The sequence below is a fragment of the Pseudopodoces humilis genome, chromosome 11 (genome assembly GCF_049639895.1).
Source record: "Pseudopodoces humilis isolate 2021_Gansu_Grassland_sample_001 chromosome 11, ASM4963989v1, whole genome shotgun sequence".
NCBI lineage: Eukaryota > Metazoa > Chordata > Aves > Passeriformes > Paridae > Pseudopodoces > Pseudopodoces humilis.
This window is the reverse complement of record NC_142210.1, coordinates 19,501,002-19,519,185: the sequence shown is the minus strand read 5'-3', so window position 1 is coordinate 19,519,185 and position 18,184 is coordinate 19,501,002. Positions and strand designations below refer to the sequence as shown.

Below are 18,184 nucleotides of genomic sequence, written 5' to 3'. Positions count from 1 at the left end.
AAGACACAAGACTGTGGTAAGATTTCTGCTGACCTTCAGTGTTTAGAACAATTCTTGTAGGTAGTGCAGATGACTACACATGGGTTTTTTATTTGCATTAGTCTAGACAGACTTTGTGACATGCTGCTGACTTCCTTTCCCCTCAAATGGGAATTCAGAATGAAAATAATACCATGGATGAGATACTGTGAACCATTATGATAACTCATGCTAATTGAAGTTAGATTTCAGCATTTATGAATTATCTCTGCTCATTAGATTAAACTAAAGAACTTTGAGGTCATTTAGTCCATTTGTGCTGGTACAATATACTCACTTCCTTTCCTCCTAGGTTGTATTTAGCTACAAAGAGAAAAGTCTTGTGCTGCTTTATTTGATGAACTGTTCCACGATCCAAAATGACTTCTCACAAAGTTTTTCCCTTCTCTTGTTCAATTGAAATAGTTTTCCCTTAATTACATCACTTTTGGTTGTTTCTTTTAATTTTTACTTGGAAACTTGAATTTTCTGTAACTACTGTGTTCTTAATTTCTTTGGTAAAAGAACCCTTTCTTTTGAGATCAAAGAATTCTGATATACATTAGCACTTTAATTATAAGCCACAGAATGATAACTGAATGAATAGGGTGAAGGCTTTTTTAGACTAGCAGGGCTGACAATTAAAAAGGCTTTAGCATGACTTGCAGCGTAGCCTATTCTTTTTTTTTTTTTTGTTAAATATGGCTATTATTGTAAATGAAGATTAATAATCACTAATAGCTACTGGGCTCTTTTAGTGTAATATTCTGCACAAATAAACCTCTCAGTACTGCTGCCTCCCTTCATAGCCCCTCTTTTGCAAATGTCAGTTGTTACTTAAGCAGAATAAGCAGAAAGTTAACTCTGTCTGCAGTCAAGTTTAACCTCTGTCTCAGGGACACGGGGGTTTTGTGCAGAGAATTGCTGGAAGACTGGAGGTAAAATAAATATTAACAAATCAGCATAATGTTGTGGTCTAATCCAATATTGCATCTGGAGCCTGCTGTTCTCAGAATGGAAAATTTAAACATTTGGGAATGGGCAGACAGAGCGATGCCTCCAGACTCCCTTGGGACATCCCTGTTGACTGTGACCCCAGCAGGGCCCAAGCAGCAGTGCTTAAAAACTGCGAGATTTAGTGTCATTTCCAGTTTTCCTGTTTCAAATGCCTTGAGAAGGCAGTATTGATAAAGTGAAACGGAGTTTAAATGTTGTTAGGAAACTTGGAGTTTGTTACTTAGTACCCACTCATTTTGCCTAATAAGTGAATTCTAAAATCTGTCATTTTCTGAAATTTGTCTGTAAGTGAAAACTACTTTTTTTTCTTTAAACCCACTGTCAATTTTGCATTCTGATCAATTCCTCATTCCAAAAATGTCCCATATAACTATTATAGGATGAAGCTTGGATAAATATATTGTAATTTAGGGTTCAGAATCTTGCAGCATTATCCTATACTCAAAAGATCAGAACAGTTCCTGGAAGGCTTTTTAGTTTTTCTGAAAATACAAGTGAAAAGCTTTAAAATGTGTTTTGTGTTTTTTATGTATGATGTAGACATAGTGCAATATCTTCTAGAAATTTCACTCTGATGTCAAAATTCTTTTGAAGGTTGTTTTAATTGAGTTTAAAGCTATTCAGAGTACATCAAATGCCCATACACATTGCCTTTCTACTGGCTGGGGGAGGGGGAATTCTCAGTGTCTAGAAAATCTTAATGTATTTTTAAGTATGAAAATTAATATTATCTGTAATTGCATCTGTCTTCAATTTTAACATATGGAAGAGTTTTGAGATGAATTTTTCTCTGATGTCTGAATTGAAGTGCACTTACACATGTGCATGCCTGTATCACTTTGGATGCTCCCACTAATTCATTTGTTCACTCTGTGCCAGTGCCATATTCCACAGTGCTTTTTCACTTTGGGGGACAATTTATTAGGAATTTTACATAATATGGGGGAGTTATGATGAGTGCACACTGATTACAGTATGCTGAAGGACATTTTAGGATTCTGATACATTTTCATTCTATAGAATTTTTTTAATTCCATCCTTTTCGCCCTGGCCTCGTGAACCATTTCTCTGCACTGTAATTGTCTCTCATCTTGACATATTTGCCTTGCAAATCTTTTTTCCTCCTGTAATCCATGTTATGTCAAAATGATGTTCCTCAGCTGTCCTTTTAAACTTCCCTTCTCCTCTTTCAGACATTGCCCAGGCTCCTGATGATGCTGTGCAGCAAATTCCAACTTGTTTTATTTCTAAATAGTTCACTTTTTTCAGACTCCATCCCTTTCACTCTCCAGACTCCTCAACTACTTCCTTTTCATCTTACCTTTCACTAAAGTGATCAAATCTTCCCCCTTGTTGTCTTTATATTTGGAATAGCAAGTAGTAACATTACCTGCAGTATTGCAAGATTATGTTCTTCTAAAATGTGCTTCTCTGTGTAATATTTGCTGTTTCCATCAGATCATGCTGCCTTTGTCCCTTTAATACAGAAGCCACCTATAGATACAGTGGAATGAAATGGCCATCATAATTTAATGATTTTAGTAACAGGTGTATTATTATAGACCCAGATGTGCTAATAAATCTCAATTTTACCATCAGATACTTGGAGCTTTACAGCTGGGGTTCCTTATGAATTTCAAGGGCCATTCTGTGATCTGAGTTTCCCTTCTCTGTTTTATATAAATATTCTGTAATGGGGAAGATTATTTATTATGTCTTTAATCAATATTTTTCAGGGATAAGTTAGAAAGATGAGGGAGTTTCTTTTTTCAGGTAAAATGGCAGTCTCAGGATGCCAGCTAATTACAAAATACTTCAGTAAGTTCATCAAACTGACCTGGGATTTCCTAAGACTCAAAGAGTTTGTCAGACTTGGCATTTCCCCCAAGCCTGAGGGGAGGTTGCTCAGGCCCAAACACATTCATCTTTAATTAATGTTTTCTTTTTAAAATAAAACAAGTAACCTTACCCCACCTTTATTTGTGAAGTTATACTGTTTAATTACAGATCTCCTTTTGAGTTTTAAATTTCAAATTATTACTGTAAGTCAACTGATTACTTCTTATTTTAGTTACATTGAAGATTGAATGTTCTGATATGAAAAACAGTGGGGAAAAAAAAATCACAGAAATTCTGCCTTTGAATTCTGATACTAGTAAGAAGCTTAAATACTTTCCTGTCTTGGTAAATCCTATGCAAGTAAATCCAAGAGCAGAATCTAACCCCTAATTGAAGTAATTGCCTAAGAAGGAAATTGAGCCTCTTTGTGAACGTTGCAGCAGATATTGGTGTCTGGGGGTAGCCCCAGTGAATTCTCCCCTGAGGTAGAATGTGCCTTTTAGTGTTGATGGGTCTTTTCTGTGAGCTCTGTACTGCAGCACGATGTATTTTCAGCTTCCCTGGGGTTCTCTGGTGTCTCTCCCTCAGGGCCAGTCTGTCGTGCTTAATGAACTGTCAGTGCTACAATCCTCACTGATTAGAGTGACCTAAGAGGAAAAAATTGTTGTACCTTTGCATCAAGAGGTGGCAAAAGAGAAAACATATTTTCACTGTGTAACTATTAAATATCTCAGCTTTTCTAAGGTTGAGAGGATAGGGAGACTTTAATATGTAATGTCATTAATCTTTCCATAATGCTTATTCTCTTGAGTATGCTGAATTGACTGTCCAAGTCTGACAAGTTCTTCAAGGAACTATTTCCTCAACCCATCATGGATGATTTTCTTCAGGTGATTCAACTCCTAAATTCCATTTCTTTCTTTCATTCTCCCTGGTTCTCCCTAAATTCTGTCTAAGGACTGCCTGCTGCCTAGCATATATTCTTCTTTCGACATAATTGCAAATAAAATTTGGGCTAAACAGAGTATAGTTTGAGGCTCCTCTAATAGCATTTTCTCATCCTCATCACAGTCATGTCTGACTCATTTTGAAGGTCATGCAATGCAAAATTCAAGAATGGTGGTATATTAATGCATCTCAGTGTCCTGGTACGATTTTCATGTCGAAAAAGTGTATAAATGGGATTCAGATGGATGAGGAAAAGTAGAGAAAAAAATGTATTGTCACAATAATGGAAGATAAATAATAATGAACATCAAGGAGAATGACTGTTCGGTGCTGAAGCAGATTATATGCATTATTTTAATTAAGAGTGCTTAATAGTACATATGGTTTCCCTTGAATAATAATTGCATGCTGATGAAGTATGATTAGAGACTTTTTTTTGGAGTTCAATTAAATCAAATCCATTTCTGTAAAAGAAGAGTGATTAAAAAGATGATATCAAGGTCTAAACTGAAGGCTGTGGTTAAAGCTTCCTATTGCTGATTTCTTTATTATTGCACTCCTCTGATGAGTATTATCTCATTTTTAACAATGCCACAAGTTTCAGACGGAGTCCTGTAGATTCAGCTGAAGAAGAGGCTTTGCAGATCAAATAGAAACTTGGGAAGTACTTGGATGTCCTTGAATATGTGATCCTGGGATTGTTTCCAGTCTGGGAAGATTCTTGGTTCATGCATGTATCTTGAAGCTTGTGAGGAGATACTCTGATTAATTAGGGCTGCAAGACAACATACTGTTTTCTGGGCTGATGTGTTTCTGTGGAGTGCTTGTGAACCTGGGTGATTAAATGCAGACTTGCACTGCTGCTTTTTTTATCTGTAAGTCATTACTGTCTGCCTCGGAAGGCTCCGAGACCAGCAGGGCCCAGCCAAATGTCTGGCAGCTGTTAACAAAATTATCAATTATCTTGTTGGGTCCCATCATCTTGTGCTTCCATTATCCTGTGAGTAAGGAGGGCTGGTTGTGCCAGCATCCTGATTGGTGTCCTAGGCACACAGATAAGGCAGGGAAGGGGAATGGCACTCATTAACTGGGAGCAAACACAGGGAATGCTGTCCTGTAGCCTGGGAGATCGTGGTGTCCAGGCTCTTAATCACAGCCTGGTGTGTGTTTTCAAACCAGTCCACAGGAATCTGCACTGACACCTCTTGTCTGCAATTCTGAGAGAACTTCAACTTTCTTTACTTAAAACTTCCCTTTATTACAAGGAAAAAAAATGCATTTTTTGTGCTTAAGCATGTGCACTGATAGCTAGCTGCATGTTTTACCCTGCAAAAGTCTTTATTACACATGCAAATAAAGAAAAGCAAGTTATGTAGATTTGGTTTAAGGTAGTTAACATCCCCCCAAGATGCAATTTCTGTACCTGATCATTGCCATTGGAGACCTTTCACTCTGATCTATGGAGATACATTTTTCTTCATATTTCGTTATATATTTCTCTTTGTACCAGAAGAATAGTTAAATCTGTTTCCTCAAGACTGCCTGTGGCCAGCTTCAGGCAGCTAACATTGCTTCTTTAGAAAGGATCCTGCACTGCTTCCCTCTCCTCTTCCACACCTGAAGAGAGGCAGAGAATGAAAGAATCTAAGAGGTCCTTTCCTGTGCAGTGATGGTATCTGTGTTTATGGGAGTGCTATGTGCAAATCATTCTGCTTTAGAGCAAACTTTTTTTGAGTGTTTGTCACCCTCAGAGTCCGCAGCTGGTGACCAGAGCAGCCTGGCTTTAACACTGGAGCTAAAATAGAATTTACACTAGAGCAAATTCTTAAAATTCTCTATAAGAAATTGGGCACGAGGGTTTGTAAAGATGTAAAGATTTGTCTTGTCATGGTGTGGCTTCCTCAGCCAGAGCTCAAGGATTGCAGAGACCATTCTGCTACATCCTTTTGCATGCTCATAACCACGCACACTGAGGAAAAGACTGACTCTTTTTCCTAAAGTTTTAATCTGGTGGCCCTTCTAGAAGTAAATTCAACACTGTTTTTGCACACAGATACCATGAGATTTTGACATGCCTAAATATGAAATAGATGATTAGAATGTCATCTTGAGATTATTGCTGCTTGCATTTATGTGCTCCACAGCTGACTCCATGGCTTGCTGTGTGAGCAGGAGCCCTGTGCAGACAGCAAGTGGCTCTGCCTCAGCTCCAAACAAACTGGGCTGAGCACAGGTTCATGTTCAGAGTGCCAAGCCTAACTCAATAAAGCCATTATCTTGGAAGTGAGTTAATCATCCCTCTTCTCTGCCCCTGCGGTGACAAGAGCATGAGAACTGCCAGAAGTGGGCCAGGCTCTGACTGTGTGAGGAGCAGCGTGGTGTGGATAGAAGGTAGGAGTGGAAAGAAACTCTGGGTAATAGCAAGGAGTTATAACCCAGAGCGTGGTGAACCACTCCTTACTATAAATTAATGCGATTCAAAATATATTTTTAATAGAATCATACAAAATCCTGAGTTGGAAGGGATCTACAAGGAGCACTGAAGTCCAACTCCTGGGACAACCCCATCAGTCACACCACAATATTAGAAAATTCACATAAATGCATTTAGATACACAAAAAGTATGTATTTCCACACACATATAATCTGAAAAGCAGTAATTTCTGCATGTACACAAAAAGAAAAGCAGACATAAGTAGGAGTTTCTTTTTTGTGCAAGAAACTGAAAGTAGTGGGATGAATGATCATTCCCAGCTGTGATCGAAATCCATACAAAATGTACTTTCACTGCTCTAAGTGCTGTATATTACTAAATTGGCCAACAAATTAGATTTTAAGCAAATTAGTCACTTAAGAGGATACTTTTGACCTTAATTTATCAGTGCTGAGAACCTCATCATGAATCATCTAGAAAACACGGTGTATGATCATGTAAATAGAGATCTGTATTCCAGAGCCAGCCCAAGCTACCACAGTTCTGGATTATCTTAACATGTAATTTTGGGGATGCCTAGTGCTGTGTGGCACCCTAATACAAACAGTCAAGTGCTGCTTGCTGTGCACAGGATACCTGAAAAGAGGGAAAGTCCATGTTTTATTCGCATTCACTTTTATTTCCTAATCAATATTTTCTGTTCTAAGAGTAAATAAAACAATATTAAATTATTTAGGGGCGGGGAGTGTTGAAATAAAGTATTTAATATTTGCAAGACCTCACACTTCCCTTGTTCAGAAATAGGTATTTCTGATGAATTACTGTGCTTTGGTTCACTTACTGCAGCACAGACTCACCATAGTCTTTTCTCAGAGAGCCCTCTACTGTCCTAAAACACAGCATGTTCCATTCAGCATCTGATACCCCAAAATTTCATTTGATCTGTGCTGTGAATACATGCCTTGGTGCCAGGGTGGACTTCAGTAAGGGAAAAAAAAACCAAAACAGAACAAAAACCCACAAATAACACAAAAAATATTACTGAATATTTAAGAAATTTGAATTTTTGAAGTTTGACAGCTTAAATGCAAAATGAACGTGGTTATGGCCATATTTCTGTTTCTTTGACTCATGATGGGAATGTTTACAGAAAGATAGGGGCTCAAAGAATGGGTTGTTTTCTCGTGTTCCTTCCTCTGATTTTCCTTGTGTGAATCAGTTAATTTTTTTGGAAGGTGATGAATACAAAAAAAAGTCCTGCTGTGTAGACTGATTCTGCAGGAAGTTTTTCCACATTAAATTGAGATCCCACTATTAAAAATGCTCATTAATTTATCATGAGGCTCACGACTGCTGCCATTCATCTTGTAACACTAGGTGCTGAAATCGTTATTGCCAGGGAATCACGATTTCATTTAAATAGACTCAATTTCTCATGTTTAATTAAAGAAGTCTGATAACATTAAGGAAGTTGAGTGGAGAGGGGGAACCAGAAGAAAGCATATTCATGAAATTTGCTGGTATTAATAAAAATATTTCTTCAGTTTTGCAGTGGGGAGAAGGTGGGTAAGGCTGATTATTTTAACATTTGAGATTACTAATACTGTGGTTCTGAGAGGGGATCTTAATATATGCAGATATTCATTCCTTATTGGCATGGGTGTGAAGGCTGAAGCTGTTGTTTATGATTTGTTTAATATCAGATCTCAGCAGGTCACTCTGCTCATCAGTTTGTGTGAGAAGAGAGACCCTTGATGCAAAAGATGAACACCTGAGATTAGGCAGTGCAACATCCAGTCACAAACCTTAAACCTTTCTATTCACCTTAATGAAGGAAGAAGAGGAAAACAGCGTTATTTTCACCTCAGTGTTATTGAGCCCCCAAAACAGGACAGAATCTTGCCATGTTCTTTCCTCCTCCATGAACCCCAGGGGTAATGCAGGAAGGGAGAGGTGCCAGGTGTAAGGGCAAATGTGGCTTGAAAAAAATAAAGCTGATATCAGAGGAAGATGAGGCTCAGAGCTGCTCAGCCCCAAGGATTGTTTGGGTCTGTTGTAGGCAGTCTTAGGGACAGGGGGATGCTGAGTCTGTAGCTGAGACTACCTCAGCTCTACCTCACTACCACGTTAAATTACCTCCCATCTCGCATGGTTTGTCATGGTTTTGGTGGATTGGATGCCATGTGTGTGCTGGTTTCCTCAGGAAGTGCACAGATGTCAGTAAAGTGTTGTTAACATGCATAGAATAAAATTTTAAAAGTATGTTGCAGTGGCATAGGGCTTGAAATGCAAAGGAGTTGCTGCTGGTTTCAAGTAGCTGAGCATAATTCTTTCCAGCAGGTAAAACTGGAGTATGGCATTGCTGAAGACAGTGTTTACAGAAGGATAAACATGGCAGTTTACCTGATTTTTTAAGTTATGTTGTTTGTAACTTGGCATATGAAGAGATCTGAGATGTCTGTTTAGATTTTAACACTCCTAATGTAACTAAAAATGTCCTAAAGGCTCAGCACTTCCACCCACTGAGGCTTGCATAGCACAGGCTGGATACAGCACAGTTTCAAATTTCACTAAACAAAAAACACCCAAAAAACCCCAAGACTGTGTGTAAACTTCTGTGTTAAAGAAACTGCCTGCACACCGCGTGCTGATGTTTATTCTAGCAGATTGATCTCTCTCACGCATAATATTTTCATATCTTCATATCCACTAAATACATTTTAATTTTATTCATCTTGCAGGTTTCTGCTGCTGTGGCAGAATGGAGGATGGGTGGCTGTGCCTGCCTTGTCAGAAAAACCAGACAGCACTTTGGGCTGTCCCTGCGAGGCAGGCTCAGTAACAGCATGCCCCCAGAGCAAAACTGAGTCTGTGTGAGAGAGACTGTGGGGAGCCTTTCACATTTATCTAGCCTGGGCTTAAAGTATTCATATTTAAAAAAAAACAATTAAATTTGTATGCCAGTAGACTTGATTTATGTTGCTGGTAGGCAGCTTGGATATTTGAGGAAGAAAGTTGTCTTGAACACTGAGTTTAACTCCCTGAGAAAACAGCTGTGACATACAAAAAAACCCCAACCAAACCTGTGATGAATCCCCCCAAATTCCACTTTATTTCCTTTCCTTATTTGCATTGTAAAACAGCTAAAATGGTAAAGTATATTTATAATTTATATAGAGGAACATATTGTGTGTGTTTTATCCAGGTATTTCTTTTTATGTCATAGACCTTTAGATGTTGTGGATCTAACTGATGTTCCTGAAAATTGGCTTTTATAGTCAAATTAGGCTCATAGATAGGTAGAATTGGAAGAGTACATAGTTCCTGATGGAACAGTTTGTAAAACCCTGGAAGAGAAAATAAGCTACAACATCATTTGGAAATATCACGTGATACTGAATCATCTTTCACACCAGCATTTTTTTTAAGTTTGTGGTTTTTCTTTTTAGCTTTTGAGATCTACACAGTGCCAGAGAAGTAAAAGCAGTTATTTCCTTCCTACAAAGATGCCTTGAAAAGACCTTGAAATAATGTTACTTTGGTATTAACCCATTTTAAACATTCAGATTTGTTTTGCAGTATGCATAGAATCACAGAATGGTTTGAGTTGGAAGGGACCTTAAAACTCCTTTTAGAGCTTTGCCATGGGCAGGGACACCTTCCACTATCCCAGGTTGCTCCAAGCCAAATCCAGCCTGGCCTTGGACACTTCCAGGGATGGGGCAACCAGGGCCTCCCCACCCTCTTAGAGAACAAATACAATATAACTCTACAGTTATAGTTACATTCTATATTAATACCTATTTTCAAGGTAATTGGAAGTTCATCAAATTTTCATTTACTGAAAAGCACCTTTCCCACAGCCAAGTGCAGTGCAAGTGTTAGTCATTTTTTTCTTTTTAAAATAAGAAAATCATTTTAGGATGAATTTGCATTTGACCTCTAAGATCTTTTCTTAAACTTGATAATCACATAAATGTTACATCAGTTATTGTGTGTATTGTTTGTGTATTATGTATAAATTCTATTTGAGAAGTTGTCATTAGTGTTTTAACCACTTCAGAATGGGAATAGAATCAATCATGCTGCTTTAGCTTTTCACTTCATGAGAAAATTGTTGTCTTTACTCTTTGCTAAACTATGCTTGCATTTAATAATTCAGTAGTCAGTCTGATGCATTCTTCACCTGGGAAAAGGGGGCCAAGGCTTGTCTTTATTTTCCATGTATATTCAGTGTTGCACTCAGGGGAATGGTATATCCAAAAATAAGACTATAAATAAGAAATTGGTAGCCTTTTCTGTCTGGCTGCTTTATGTGGGTTTGATATATGCTTCTGCAGCATTATTACTTACTCTGTTCAAATCAATGCTCTGAGCTTTCCTTTACATGATTGATTTCTTCCAGATTAGCCCAGGAAGTACGTGATTTAATAAACACCACCACTACCTGTTTGCTAACACACAGATGTCTGCAGTGTTAGACAGGGACTATAAAATTTCTGAAAGTGCTTCAGTCAGTCATAAGATTTGGATGGTATCACTTTATTTAAGCAGGAAAAAGAAAACATTTAGTCTGCTATAGTCAAAAGCAAACTAAAACTCTTTGGAAGAAACAGAAATAAGGCAAGAACTTATAAAAATGACACCAGGTTCTGCAGAAGATGATGATAAAAAGGAAAGTTGCTTACTAGGGTATTGTCCTCTTTAAATGCCACATTCCTGTTTCATAAAAAAAGCTTTTTTCCCCTTGCTTTTGTGTTCTTAAACATTGTGGTAACAGATTGTAAAGTATCAGCAACAACGCGTAACTGTTGGGTGTCCCTTCCTAAAACACCTAGAAATTTGTAGTTGTATTACCATGAAGTGAAAGTTTTAGCAGCAATGGGCTGTCAAGGAGGAATTTAAGTGTTTTGTGTACTGTCCTGGGGTTCAGTGGGTGTGGGCTCCAGGTGGAATCCCTTCTTTTTATGAGGAAGTTATTTCAGTGTCACAGTTGCTGATCTGTAGCAAGTCACAGGGTGCTCATGTTCTGGGCAGTGTGTCTCACAGGAGTTCCACGCAGGACATGGAAGGATTTTGTGTGGCATTTGGATATTTAGAACCAGATTTTTTACAGTTGCTTATGGCTGGTTTAGGTACAGTCTTGTACAGGTTTTAGTTTGCCCTAACAGTTTCATTTTTTGTCTTTCCATAATACCTCTCTCATATCTCTGTTTTAAAAAACATAATGTTTTTCAATAATCATAAAAAAACCAATGTATTTTAATGCTTTCCAGACACTTTTTGTGAATAATCAGATAGATAATGTAATGGCCTTTGAGCACTGATGGCCTGAGGAATTGGGAAGTTTCTTCTTAAAAAGTTACTGTGGAATACTTTAACATAGCTGTCCAGACATAGTATTTTTAAAGTTCACTCTTAGTTCTTTGTCTTTTCCTGATAATGGCCTGACATAACATTATTCCTCCCTATATATTTTTCTCTCTATATAATGCAGTTTGTTTTTTTTTTTCTTGGTGCCTTCTGTGATGTAGTTTTCTCTAGAGGTGAATCTCCATAGCTTCACAGCAGAGTACAGAATATCCCCTCGGTCTCTGTACCCAAACCAGTCTGTGGCCAGGTCATTTCTTCTGTGCTTTCTGAGAAATGTTGTGAGGTTCTATTAATCTTTCTCCAGGAAACTTGTATTTCTGATATTACCCTGCTTTCATCCACTTTCCTGGGAGATGGTTTTCCTTTTCAATCGCTGTACTGTTGTTTTTAATATTACTGAGGCTTGTTGTCTTTTCCTGCTACTTTCTATTGTAAAATTAAAATGTTATTTTTGGCACAGAGACTATCATATTGCTTTTGAAGGATAGATATTATTCTTTCCCCCCCCAACACCTTGGGAAGAATTGTACAATAAGATTCTATTCAGTCCACATTTTTATCAACACGGTCACCAGCACCTGAAGCCATCCCATTTTACAGCACAGCCTTACAGGTATTTTTTCCCTTTTTGCAATATCAAGATATAAAGAAGATGAATGAAAGTTTCTTGCATGTTTTTGTCAGTGTGTTTTTATAGTTCCCATGAACAGTGATGGACTTGGCAGCCTGGAGACTGAAATCCTCTGTTTAATCACAGCTAGGTGTAGTTCAGCAGAAAGATGTATTTCTATACACAGCCCTTGTAGCATGTCTAAGCCTCGAGCTGGAGAACTGACCTTCTGTAAGCAGAAAAAAGCTCTCAGGCCACTCAGCCCCTGCCTTATCTGGGAGCTGTTCAGAAAGAGGCATTCATGCCATTGAGATTTTGTGACAGGTGCTGATGTCCAGTCTGGAGTGGGCTGAGGGACTCTGGGGAATTTCTTTCCCTGGGTTCCTGAGAGAAAGCAGCGTTCTGTCCAGTCTGGAGGTTGTACATCCGCGTGCATCGAGTTGTCACATTGCACTTCAAAAGGCTGTGGGTTTCCAGGTCAGCTTGCATTTAGCCCTAGGCTTGATCTTCTGATCATTAATGTCTCTGATTCTTTATTTTAGTTGTGGAAAGTTCCAAAATCCAATAGCTGAGACCAGAGAACTGAGTAAAACTGTAAACTTCATTCCCATGTTCAGAGTATTGAGATATTTTATTTGATAACAAAGCAAAAATATCCTTCAGAGAATCCTGCAGCATCCCAGAGAAGGCACACTGCACAGAATTCTTGTGTGTGGTCATAAACTGTATTCTCTGAACATTTTGAAATGTTGTATAGAAAGGCAATGTCCCTGGTCACATTTCTTTTCATAAATATGTGCTTATGGGGTTTTAATAACACTTCCCTGAAAATCCAATGTCATTAAAACATGTGTTGTTCCAAAAGAAGTGCTGTTTATTAAATGTACTGGAAATAATTTGACTGGGTTTTGGGTCTTTTTGTATTTTTCAGCTAACAGGACAAGTGACTTTGCAAATTGCCACTGATCCAGTTTTGCCGTTCAATGCCCTCGACATCGCGTTAGAAGTTCAGAACAGTCTGAAAGGTAATTTTCATTAGAGGAATATTGTTCTCCATTAATACAGGGGGGGGAAAAGCATCATCTAATCCCTGATACATATTTTCAATTATTGAATAATAGTGATTTTACTAGTTAAATACAGTCATTATATAATGCTGAATAAAATTCAGGTTTTGTTGCCATAAAGTTTTTAGATTTCTTGTGATGCTACTTTGTCATTTAAGCAGTATAGGTTACCTGTAGTGTCCTAAGACCTTTGAAAAATATTTCTGGTTTTAGGTTTATGAAACTCTCAAGTTGATCTCTTAAACAGAGAAGTAAGTTCTATAAAATCACACCCAAACTTCACATATCCTTTAGCAGATTGTGAGGTCGTATCTCAAATGTAAAGACTTTTTGCAATCTTGAGGTGCTACCCCTGCATTTCATCCCCTCCCTGCACACTTTTCTGTAACACATACTCATAGAAGTCTGATACCTTTTCTTTAATCTTTGCCATCCATCATTGTGAAGATGTAGGAGTCGGTAGGCAAGTATTGGTCTGGAATCATCTAAAAAGACAAGTAATTTTACCTCTGTTTTGCCACTAAACATTGGTTTAGTTCAGCCTAAACACAGCAGGGGATGATCATCAAAGGGAAAGTGTGGCTCAGCTGGTATTCCTTCAACTGAACATGAGATTACTTCTATTGTTCTTCCTTTTTCTTTATTTTGAGTAACAAGAAACGTTGATTTAAATTGACTTTTTTTTCTCTAACTTCAGTTATATCATTTATCTCTACCACTTCAGGGGAGAGAAAATTATTTCCTAGGCTGTAGGGCCAGCAAGATAAATTTTCTCCCAGCTGTTCACTCTGGAGTTTTGTTTAATGATTTTTCTCATGGCTTTCATGTTTTGTCTGTCTCTGGCTTGCATAAAAGAACAGTTCATTTTCATTTTGGAAAACATTAAGACAATGGTCCTTTTTCAGTTACTTAAATGAGAAGTTGTACTTTTTTATGTGGCTTAAAACTGTAAGTGTAGAAAAGGTGAAGGTAAACCTGCATGACATGGAAAACATTTGTTCATTAGGCTTAATTTGGTGCCTCTGGGGTCTGGTTCAGCCAATTCCTTGAACAGAGACTGTATTTCCCCTTGGACTCACATGCTTGAAGTTAAATTTTGTTTAAATATTTGAGTCACTATTTTGCAGTCTCACGGATGTACTCACAAAAGGTTGTGTGTACCTCGATACCTGTTAACACTGCCTTTATTTTCATTTCTAGAGGATTTAACTCTGTAATGTGGTGGGTGTCTGTACAATTAGCTCTGCTAAATTCTGTGGGATATTACTCAGCACTTCACAGACCATTTCTTACATTCAGGGTAGTGTGGATGACAGGTTATGTCACCCCAACACCCTCACATGGCTCGTGGTCTGTTCCTTCCTTCCTGTTAAGTGACGTGTGTTCTCTCCCCTTGCACACACCAGAACTCTTGGAAACAAACCACTGCTTTTGGGTTTATCTGAAAGGAAGGGTTGGGGCTGGAGAGATTTCTTTTTCTGCCTCTGATGATGGTCTTGTGTCATAAATTATCGAGATGGACGTTCCAAGACTGAAATCCAGGTCCCCAGGCAGGGCTAGTCAGGCTGTTGCCTGTCTATTCACAGATGTGATATTTTAGACAAATTCATAAATAAGTGACTGCTTAGAATATTCTCATTAGCCACACCTTGCAGTTGTGTGAGATTTGTGCCTTCCATTTGAATTCAAGACCCATTTTAACCTTGTATCCTATGAAAATCCAATTTATCTTTTGAGGTAGGGTGCAGACAAGATGTCAAATCTGCTGTGTGAAAGATACAAATAATGCTTTTAAGCAGTCCTGTAGAAGTGCTTTGTATGTATATGCAAGTAAAAAGGTACAATCACTTGTATAGAAGTGTTTTGTATGTACACAAGCATTTTTATCCAGACCATATTTTTATTTTCTGCTGAAAGCTCTTAGCACTGTGCTTCTTATAGCCTGTCTTTAAAATCTAGTGTATGTTACAGCAAGTTTCAGGGGTCAATGATGGAGATTCTCAGGTGTCTCATTAGGATTAAAAGCATTTCTGTACCTTTGCACCTGACTGTCCCAGCAACAACAAGTACACCCACCCAGTTTACCCAGGTTGCTGCTGTCCCTGGCTTGGGTGCTGTTGAAGCTGATGTCATTTATTATTGCCAGTCACTTGGGCTCCTGCAAACCTTCCAGAATTGGTGTCTGTGCCCCAGCCCTGAATTGTGGCTGCAGCAGCAGGCAGGCGAGGTGAGATCCCCACTTGTGGCTGTCAGCACAGGCTGCTGGAGCAAATTGTAGCCATCTCTGATAGGCACTGGCTGAGAGGGAGAGGCTTATGAAGACAAATTAAGGGTGGATGAGATTTTCTGGTTTTGCAGAAGTGCAGGAGCCGTGATTTAAAGCTCTTTGGCTGACGCAGTGTCAGCTGTGTGTGGGTTCCTATCAGTTAGGCCCTTTCTTCTCCCCAGAATGGATGTTTTACAGATGTTACAGCAGCTGAAGTTCTTGGGGTGATAATAGTAGGCAGCACTAGCAGAAGTTTAAAATAATGTGGTTTACGATAAGTCGTTCCCAGGGAAGTCTGTGTGACTTTCCACAGCCTATCTCTACCCATACATTTCAAAACATCAGGCTAAACTCTCTGTCCTTAGAAAAATCAATAGAGAAACATATCTCTCTCATTTACTTGATGGCTGCATGCTCATTGCCTACAGCTATCTGCTGCTCTTCAGCTTGGCATCATTTTACCTTCTTGACTGTGTTTCCCTGATCATTCTGTGTGCTTTTCAGAGTTACTCTCCCCTCCTGTCTGTACTGTTCAGAAAATTTCCCTCTTTACTGTTCCCACCCTTTATCCTTGACTGCAACAGAGGTGAAAAATGCAACAAATCTGTATATAAGACAGAAATACATCTTTTGTCATGAGGCACTGGCATAATGTCTTCAACATTCATTCAAGGTTATTATGTATTAGTAACTTTTTTCAGCCTTTTAAAAAAAAACAGTCATGGAAAAATGAAATTTTCATGGACAAACATTTAGTTCTGAAGGACAAGAATGAGCATCTATTCTGTGTTAGTAGGCCATAAGTTTCAGCAGGTCTGTACAAAGCCATTGATAGCTTCACAGAATCATAGAATAGCTTGCATTGGAAGAGACCTTCTGAAGGTCATTTATTCCAATGCAGTGAGCAGGGAAATCTTCCAGTAGATCAAGATGCTCAGAGCCTCATCCAGCCTGGCACTGGATGTTTCCAGGATGGGGTATGCACCACCTCCCTGGGTAACCCAGTGTTCCACCATCCTCAATGCAAAAGTTCTCTTCTTTACACCTAGTCTAAATCTAATACTTTGGTTTAAAACCCTTACCTCTCATCCTATTTCAAAAGTTTGTCCTAAAATTTCTTACAAAGACCCCTTTCAGTATGGAAAGAGCACAGTAAAGTCTCCTTGGAGCCTGCTCTTCTCCAGGCTCCTATATTGGGCTGCACATAGTAAAATGTCACAACATTCTTCTTTAGCATAACTTCTTTGCAAAAAGACTTGGAGCAGCACTAGATTAGTTTACTTGGACTACAGCAGTCATGGTAGCAAAATTGAAGCTGATGGCAACATGTTCTTTGCACTAAGGATGTCTGGATTTGTATTTCTGCCCCTTTAGGGTGCTTGCTGTAAAGCTTTCCCATTCAGATTTTCTACTGCCAGGTCTGCTTATCCTATTTTGCAGGGCATGAAAAATGTTCCTAGTGAATACAGCAGCACATCATAGCTGATTCAGAATTTGCCAGCTAATCAAAACCTGAAGCAATTTCCCTTCTCTCTTACATGCAAGCACATGTTCACATATATGGTAAGCAAGCATCATGCCTTAAAATGCTGATTTGTCTGTGCTCCCTTTCCTGTAAGTATTTGTAGGCAAGTACATTCATAACAGAGGGCACAAACACAATTTAAAAATGTTAAATCTCTAGCTGTGCTTTTCATAAGAGCAATCAGTTACACAGGGAAAGGCTATTGTATTCAGTGTCTGTAAAAATATCTGTTTGGTGTAACTTGTTTCTGAATAGGATCCAGTTACATTTAGCAAATGCAATGAAATTCAACAGTGTAATTCCCTGATCAAGAGTGCACATGGTCTTGAGTCACTTTCCTGTGTTTGCAATTTTATTTTTATAGCAACTAAACAACTAGCTTAGATGATTCATCATGATTCACACTGCAGACGAAAGGACAAAGAATACAAAATATAATAATGTGGCATTGTTTTCTCTTAAACGAGGTAACACTTGTGCTCAATTTTCTCTGTAAAAGCATCAAAGGTCCTTAAGACATCATTAGATAATGCAGGGTTTTCTTGAGGAGTCATTTTCCCTTCCATTCCCATCTTCTCAGCCTGAGAAAAGCATAAATCAGTTTGCCTTGGTGGTGCAGTCCAGTGTGATGTGATGCCTGTTCTGCCCTTAGTTGGCTGAGGTAACGCTGCCCATACTCGCAGGTTTTGTAGTGAAGCATGAAAAAAGGGCCTGGGTGTTTGTTTTCTAACAAGAGTTGGTTTAGGGGCTGTGGAGAACAAGTGAGAACATTTACAGGATTTTTCATGTTTAAAAGGATGGTCTGGTTGGCTTCAATTCCAAGTACAGAAAGATGGATTTTTTCTTTTATCTCACCTTCCCTATTGAAAAGGCAGAGCTGACATTTGCAATTGTTTATATAAGATTCAGAATAAAAACTATAAGTTTTACATTACTTGGAATACAAAGTGCTTTGCCAAAACCAAAGGATTCTTTCTAACAGGGTGAATTTAAACATTTCCATATGGAAACAAGTCCCAGGGTAAGGTGTGCACAGTGCCTGCATTATCCACATGGGGTTGGGAAGTTCTTCAGCTGCACAGGATG

At 38.5% G+C, this 18,184-nt stretch overlaps 1 protein-coding gene across 9 annotated transcripts in view; it reads left to right on the top strand.

Annotated features, from left to right (window-relative positions):
• NAALADL2 (N-acetylated alpha-linked acidic dipeptidase like 2) overlaps nucleotides 1–18,184 on the top strand; it is a 427,779-nt gene that overhangs the window by 391,760 nt on the left and 17,835 nt on the right. For all 9 annotated transcript variants that reach the window (XM_088061038.1, XM_088061039.1, XM_088061034.1 and 6 more), the window contains one exon: nucleotides 13,172–13,265. In XM_088061038.1, the coding sequence (XP_087917164.1) occupies nucleotides 13,172–13,265 (94 nt within the window). The remainder of the gene's footprint in view (nucleotides 1–13,171; nucleotides 13,266–18,184) is intronic.